At 42.2% G+C, this 8,911-nt stretch overlaps 1 protein-coding gene across 1 annotated transcript; it reads right to left on the reverse strand.

Moving 5' to 3' along the window:
* Nucleotides 1-432: 432 nt before the first annotated feature.
* Nucleotides 433-1,367, reverse strand: LOC307082142 (dexamethasone-induced Ras-related protein 1-like; the record flags this gene model as incomplete). Its single annotated transcript, XM_079745611.1, has 2 exons — nt 433-956; nt 1,097-1,367. 2 exons carry the CDS (start codon nt 1,365-1,367, stop codon nt 433-435), a joined length of 795 nt encoding a protein of 264 aa, XP_079601737.1.
* Between the last annotated feature and the right edge of the window lie 7,544 nt (nt 1,368-8,911).

Raw genomic sequence — 8,911 nt, forward strand, 5'->3', positions numbered from 1 at the left:
GAAGTAGCAGCAGTAGTTATAGCAGTAGGCGTAATAGAAGTACTCAGAAGTATTGGTAGTCGTTTAATCCTTTAAAAATGGGTGCAAATGAGGAATGATGATAAAAAGTCATACAGGATGTAAATTTAAAAAAACTTTTTATTTTCCTCTTTATAACAAATAGCAAATGCTGACATAATAAATATAGGCCTACAATCCAAACTGATTTGTTCATAATGCAACAAACATTCAAGTTCATTATAAAAATAGCAAAACGTAAACGGTTTTTCCCCTTCGCCAAACGTCTGGCTGAGCTCTCCACGGGCTGATACGCAGCCCTTCAAACTAACGCAGTGATTCTCCCATATTCTGGAGTCCAATCTTTCTTGGTTTCACAGTTTATATTTATTCAGGTCTCATTTCGATCTGTCCGTTGAACATCAAAATAATTCCCTAGCATATAATGCATCCTTTGTCTTTGGTTTGGCTGGATCCCACAGCCTTCTCCTTGATGTACATCAAGTCACTGTGCACGCTCGGTCTGCGCGCAAACGGCGCCACGATCCCGTAGGCGTCGCCGTCCTTCGCCTTCTTGCTCCTGGACGACTTTCTGTGCAGCACCTCGCAGTATTGCTGTGAGACTTTGCGGTGACGATCGGGACTCATCTCGTTGGGTAACTTTGCCAGCGTGAACAAAGCGTTGAACATCTGGTCTACGTTAGTGTTTCTTTTCGCCGAGATTTCAAAGTACGCGCACTGCTCGTCCCCCGCCACCAGATGCTCGATCTCCTCCTCCTGGACCTCCCGGTAAAAGTCCCGGTCGCACTTGTTGCCGCAGATGACCACCGGGGCGTCCGCGTTGTCCTTGGTTTTGTTTTTCAGGCACGACTTGGTCTCGTGGATCTGACGCTTGAGCCGCTGCACCTCCAGAAAGGACTCTCGGTTGTCCAGACTGAACACTAGGATGAACACATCACCTGCGAGAGAAACGAGGAGACGTTGTACGTTAGTCCACCGCTACCCATTTCATCAAGCCAATGCAAAGATTATAATGCTTGCTTTTTTTTTTTTTTAAATAAAGTGTCCATGTGCTGCAGAATTTTAAAGCCCAACTCACCAGTGAGAATAGACAGCCTCCTCATAGCAGGGAAGGGATGGTTTCCAGACGTGTCCAAAATGTCCAGTTTGTATAATTCTCCCCTGATGTTGTAGAACTTTCTGTGAAAGTCTTCGATGGTTGGCGTGTACTGGTCGTCGCATTTCTCGTTTAGAAACCTGGAGATGATGGCTGTTTTCCCGACTTTGGTCGAGCCCAGAATGACCATCCTCTGGCAGTTCTTGGCCGGGATATCAAACTCGTTATCGGACGGGGACATTTTCTTTATCATAACGCACCGATGGATGAATGAATGAAAGTTGTGGTGCTTCACGCGGATCCTTGTGAGGTGCTGTTGATGTTGCTGGCTACGAGTGATGTGGTGCTGGTTGAACTCTGGAACCAACGATCTGGATTTTTATAGGGGTCATACTTTGGCCGCGCCTTCCCTGCGCGTCATGCATTACGCACCGCTCCGGGGACGGCCAGAGAGTGGAGGACGAGGTCTGCTCCTGAAATTAGTGTCAGATCAGACATTGGACAATTATCTGGATTGGCATTTCTCATTTGACTTACATTTATGAACAACAAATCATTGTTGTCTTCGATAATGAGGCTATTCTTACACATGCGTTTATGTGTCAAGTTATGCAACACACGGAATAGGGAGTAGCCTACATTTCATACTGCAGGGCTAGGCTGAATAGATTCAAGTGCTCTTTATGATACGTTGAAAATCAGAAGCAATTACAATCAATGACACAATCAAAGTCCTTTTAACCCGGCGAGTCGTCCAGTTCGGAGGATCCATTCGGAACGTTAGCGGGAGCAGTGGCACACACAAGTTAACACAACAATAACATGGTACTGGAACACAAACTTGTAAGTCGATTTCTTTGTTAAATTTCACTTTTTTATTCTGTTTATTATAGTCCAGTGCATTTTCTATTCCAGCCAATTTTATTCATAGCCCTTAATGTCAGTTCCAGTCTCAAATGACTTTGCAGGCCCCCACTCCACACACCCTAAACCTAAGCCTATAGGGAAGACCCCCGAATTCATGGGAAGAAACTTTGTTGAGGGACACAGAAGCAAGCGACCTTCCAAGGATATAGGAGAGCAGTAGGGAGCAGTAGGGAGCCTACCAAATGGGCATGTATAATTGAGCATGAAATTAGTAAACAACGGTTAAATAAGATCATGTTTGAAAGAGATTACTCATTCTACTCTATTATTCAATCCCATCGAATTGTATTGTATCCCATTCCATTCCATTATATTCTGTTTTATTCTATAATGGTTTTGTCCCGCTTGTCTAGTCTGGTTTAGTGTTTACATTACATTAAATTCAGTGTGTGTAAATAAAAAATGTGTAAAGAAAAAATTATGTTACAGACGTTTTTCCCAGTTGTTTCCAAAGCCCCTATATGTCAGAAATTCCCAATAAGAGGTGGACAGCGTGTCAGTTAGCCGAACGGTAGAGTGATGATAATTATAATGATGGTCGTCTCAGAAAGACGTGCCGCTTGCGTCTCCATCTTCCCCGCAGATGCTCTAAAGATAGAAGGGGGTGTTAACAATTCTTCCACTCGAACAAACTGAGTGAGCGGCGCACACTCGCCCCGTCCTCCTCTGGTTCTAACCTTGTGGCGCTCCTCGGAGGATCAGCACAATGTTTTCATGAGCTGGAAGCGTACAGCAAAATTGGACTTCCTTCATAAAATGTTTTTTTTACAAGTCTTTGTTTTTGCGTGTTCTTTGAGAACCACTTTTATTCCTGAACATGAATACATAGTGTGTGTGTGTGTGTGTGTGTGTGTGTGTGTGTGTGTGTGTGTGTGTGTGTGTGTGTGTGTGTGTGTGTGTTTGTGTGTTGTCTTTCACTGTCCCCGGTTCCTGCCTGGTTGGAGCTAGGTTGTCAGGGAATTGTGAGCAGTGCAGGGCATGGGTCTCAGGAATTAGAGAGCTGGATCCTAACAATAGGCATGTTCTCAGGACGTATAATAATGTGATGTGAGGCGCAGAATGGTGAACACTGGCTTTGGAATCCATATCCTAACTCACAGAAACATATAATAAGCTTAAAAGCAACACTTTTCATATGATTTTAAAAGCATATTATAAATGCTTGGCTTTGTTTTGTTTTTCCTATCGCTGTTTCTTATTGGTATTGATATCTAACTCGATCTGAAGTGGCAACTCCCATCTTGCTGCCCGGTGACCTTTGAGCCAGGACACTTGGGGCCGGGGTGTGAAATGTGATATTCCTACGTAAGCCCCCCCTGGCCGACTGTCCTCCAGTGCTGGGTTTGTGTACGATGGACGGACCGTTGCTTTGCGATTGTCTGCTGCTCCGTAATTAGATCAGTCTGTTCCCAGGTACGCTTACAAGTCGTGCTCACACACACACACACACACACACACACACACACACACACACACACACACACACACACACACACACACACACACACACACACACACACACACACACGCACACAAACTCGTGCACAGGAGTCGGTGCAGGACGTTAAGAGACTTTGCAGAGAAACACCGAGCAGGGGGGTGAGTGGTGATGGTGAGCATGGCGTTCTCTTAATGAGCACCAATCCTGGAGTGTCACTCTCGCCCGCATGGTCCACTCAGACACGACGGGCTATCACTGACCTCGTCAGGTACAACAGTAAACAGGGACCTCTATTGCAGAGCTGGCCTTCGAGTGCCTAGTTGATAATGGCATGGAGGCCATCGTATTGGGTATCAGGATAAAGGGTAAAAGTAAATAAAGAGAGGTAGATTTCAAGCCATGCACACAGAAAATGCTATGGCAACAATGCACACAAAAGGGACCTTTCTATTAATTTGCTTTATTATAAAGGTCAATCTTCCTCTTATAGATATGTTTAATGAGTTCATTTTTCACTAAGTTGTTTGTGAACCGACCCAAATGCTTAACATTGTCATCGTCAATACAAACAACAAATAATAATAATAATAATAATAATAATAATAATAATAATAATAATAATAATAATAATTGATCTGTTTTTTATAGCGCTTTTCTAAGTACTCAAAGACGCTTTACAAATAAGAAAGGAATACATAAAGACAGTACAGACAATCAAACAAAAGGGAAAAATAAATAAATAAACAACACCACAACAATAGACAACACATTAAGAGAGCGGGAGAGAGTGGAAGATGGCGGAGGATGATTTGTCAAATGTTGTAGGTGGTCCTGAAGAGATAGGTTTTAAGTTGACTTTTGAATGAACAGAGTGTATCACAGTTTCGGATGGCCAGAGGGAGGAGGTTCCAGAGGGTAGGGGCGCGATGATGATAGAGGTGAGAAGGTTGGCATCAGCGGAGCGTAGGCGTATGACGGAACATGGTCATAACAAACTTTGTTAACTGCCAACGATTAAAGACTGAAGAACAGTGACTTGTGGCATTCTTTGTTTATGTGTTTATTGTAATTATTATTAAAAATTGATGTAAATATCATATTTTTATCAACAGGATTGTCATTTTGTTCATGGTCATACATTCACAATTCACTTTGTTTAACCTTTTTGGATGTTAACAATCCTGGTATACTTTCCTTGCATAGAAATACACACCCACCCATCCACTCACACACACACACACACACACACACACACACACACACACACACACACACACACACACACACACACACACAAAGAAACACACAAAAGATATACATACTCCCATACACACACACACACACACACACACACCACGATACACACACACGCACACACAAACTCAAACAGACACACCCACACTAAAAACACACAAACACACACTTTCTCTCTCAAGAAAACAAGTATTGACCCACTCTGCTCCCAACATACTTATCTAAGTGATGGGGTTTCTGTACTATCTGTTAGGCCTTCACGCTGGGTAAACATGGCATGTTCATGCGGACCAAGGCCCATCAAACACACGAGAACCGCCTCGATCCGTCTCCAACTCAAGGTTGAACTCGACGAATGAGTGAGATGAAGACATGCAAAGCAGGCGTTGAATACAACACAGTCTGTTGTAACAAAACCAGGTCAGAGCCAAAACAATGACGCTTTCCTTTTTGCTCTCTCTTTTTATGTGACTGCAGTCGAGCCATATTACATTGAAACATTGAAACATATTTATGAGTCACCTGAGGGCCAAGACCCATAAAGAAGCCATCTTTTGAGAGGTGCGTTGTTTCTTTTTATAGGTGCTTCGCTGTTTGTCGGATTGGATGGTGACGCAGTTCATTGGTACGTTGTGTGTACCAATGAACTGCGTCACACGTGTGTGTGTGTGTGTGTGTGTGTGTGTGTGTGTGTGTGTGTGTGTGTGTGGGGGGGGGGCTGTTTACACCGCTGTCACATATGCCGAACAACTCTCCGACTCGCAGACGGAATTGTAGCATCTGTCAGACAGCCCCTCTTCGCAGGTGGGCCGGAGAGGGGGGCCGCTGACAGATGCAATTAACACAGAGTTGACGCTTCCAGAACAGAATCCATTCTGATCACGAGTCTGTTTGTCTGTCTATCTGTCTGTAGGAGGTGTGGCCATGGACAGCTGAAATATGCTTTCAAATTAATGGAATGACAAAACGATATACGTTTCCAATAAGGTTGGATTCTTGGAAAAGTGTTAATCTATCCATAAGTAGTTGAACTTTGGACAAGGATTTAATTCAGTTTTCGTTATTTACGATTTATTCCGCGAAACCTTCTTGCTCATGGAAAAATATAGGTGATATGCCATTACCAGGCTGTGAGTCCTTGCGTGAGAGAATGAGGTTCATGTTTTGGTTTCGGGTTGTCATGTAGCAGGGCCTGGGCGCGTTGCGTGCCAGCGTTGGTTTAGAGATACACATTTTAGCGATAAAACGCTGAATGGAACACACACACACCTCTTGTTTCGGATACAACAGTGTCAGGTTTCTCAGCCAATAAGTCTCAGCTTCCATCCACGTTGGCTTGGCCCGTCGACTGTTTGTTGTGATTTACCTGATCAAAGCTGTCAACATCTTTTATCATACGTAGCCTATGACTGTGTGTGTGTGTGTTGCTTTATCCTTTTTTTTGATGTGTAGTGTAACACTCAAAGCGTTTGTGTGTGTTTGTGTGTGTGTGTGTGTGTGTGTGTGTGTGTGTGTGTGTGTGTGTGTGTGTGTGTGTGTGTGTGTGTGTGTGTTAGAGAGTTTTGCAATGGTTCTGATGCAGGCAATATTAACATTATAAGAAATGCAATGGGTCTTTGGAAAGGAAGAGGGTGCCTCAGTCCAATATGTGTCATATTTAAAAGACACAATTTTCATAAGATGGAAAGTAAAACATTATTGATTAATGTGAAATGAATGAATAAAACAAAATAATATTGGATTATTAGACTGGCCTGTATCCCCTAACATTACAAAATCATTAACGATGTTGATTTTATTACGTGGATTTCAAAGTGAATCAGAGTTGGCCAGAGTCATCCATGTGCAAAACGAATGCATAAAACAATAAAAATATTTATTGACGTATTCCAAGATCACAGGTGGCATCATATTTTGAGTTTTGATATTTTTGGCATCTGTTTTATTAATGCACCCAAAGCAGTATATAAATAGTTGCCAATGATTGCAAATGGCTGGGGGAATCTTCTCCTAACTTGTAATATAATGTTACACATCAAAAAACTCTATGATACATGTTAAATCTATCCATGCTACTTTCTTTGAAAAACATCTTTCTCATGAAGTTTAGCAGCTGGTGGTCTAAAGTAGCTTGAACTGATGTTATAAATGCTCAGTGTCCAGCCGGCAAGATGCTACCGCTAAGAGTCCTGTTTGCATAACCTGGGAAACATCATTAGGTCATAGAGAAAGAGAGAGAATGGCAGAAAAGTGTAATTGAGAGAGATAAGATGAATACAGAGAGAGAGGAGAGAAAGGAAAACAGAGAACTCTAACACAAGCCACTGAAAAGACTGATGATAATTCTATGCACAATTCAATACATATAAGTTTATATATTACATATTACATAAAATAACTTCTCAAGTAGGGTAGATGTGTACAAATAAATTGCACAAAAGATTCAGAAGGATCTTTTTTCACTGGTAGAAATGGTGGACAGAATAACTTTTGCATTCAACATTAATATGAATATGATAAATAATAATGAAACAAGGAACCACTTTTTGTTTTTAATTCATCAACCACCATTTCAAAGGCTAAAATAAATATTATCAATGGATTCTGGCTGGGGTCATCACTGGCCTCCAAACAGGGTTTTATAACACTGAATGAGTCCCAGTAAATGATCACAAACACACACACACGCACGCAGACACACACACACACACACACACACACACACACACACACACACACACACACACACACACACACACACACACACACACACACACACACACACACACACACACACACACACACACACAGACAAGCAGGCTCCTGCACTCTCCGCCTCTATTCATTTTCAATGTTTTTGTTGACATCTCTTCTGTCTACTCTCCGCTGTCTGTGTGATTCTCATTTGGCGGCTATTAGCTCCCACTGCTATCGATCACGGTGCACGGCGCGTTCCGTCTAAACCGAGTAATCAGTCGAAAGGTTGCAGGAACACGCGCGTCGCGTTACTGCACTGGCCCCTCACGATAACACGCGATACACTGCCCGTAGAGGCTCGCTCATAGTGTGCGGTCCAGCTTGTGCGTGTCCGTTTCTGCCGTTGTTATAGTTCGATTAAAAAAAACAAAAACATTGCCATTTGTTCGCGTCTATTTTGGTGGGATTTAACAGATCTTTACATGTAAACAGGAAGTCATTTTAGAGGGACTCCAAAAATGGCTTCTGCATGATTATTATAATCGTTTTTTAAAAGAAATGTTTTTGTTTATTGCCGTCCTTCGTAATTACTCATCTTAAAATGTTGGTTGGTTGCTGTAGTTGTTGAGGATGATACTGACTTCATGAGTGGATGACTAGTGTGTGTGCAGCGAGTTTAAATGAGTACACTCAAGAAGCAGGTATGTGTTCCTCTGTCCATAATTTGTTTTGTTCCTATGATACCATCTGAAGCACAGGTTCTGATTTATTGATGGGCTGTGTGAGGGGAAAATATCCCTCACACACACACACACACACACACACACACACACACACACACACACACACACACACACACACGCACACACACGTGCACACACACACACACACACACACACAATAACAAACACACAAACACACACATGCACACACACATGTGCAAACATACATAATCACATCAAAGGCACAAAAACAATGTGTCATAAGAGGATGTGACGAGTCTTGGGTCAAAATGAATAACCTTCAATATAAATGATGGTGTTGTTTCCTTTTGAGGTAATTCTATTCCTTGTTTTCTATTTCTTTTTTTGTCTTTTTGTCTGTTTTTCACCATCTCCTTTCAACAGCCACTCCTACGCGTAAAAAGATGAAAAACGATTTACCATATTTGCTCGCATCTTCACTGGCTACGTGAACCATGCACTGAAGAAATTCTCCATCGCTATATGATGTTATGATGTGACTTCAAGTCAAATATGTTGTATAATAAGCAAATATCAAACAAAAAACTATATGTATTATGTGAAAGCAACGCGCCAAAGCCTATACTATCACTTCCTCGTATTCTGCCTATTTTTCATTTTGTGATTACATCTTCAGCAGTTATAACGTTATCCTCCAGTGCACTCAAAGGATTTGTAAAGGCAATGAATATGATGATCGGGTATCCAGATACCGGATGGTCTGGGGCGCGGCAC

Source organism: Pollachius pollachius, assembly GCF_949987615.1.
Source record: "Pollachius pollachius genome assembly, chromosome: 11".
NCBI classification, from domain to species: Eukaryota; Metazoa; Chordata; class Actinopteri; order Gadiformes; family Gadidae; genus Pollachius; species Pollachius pollachius.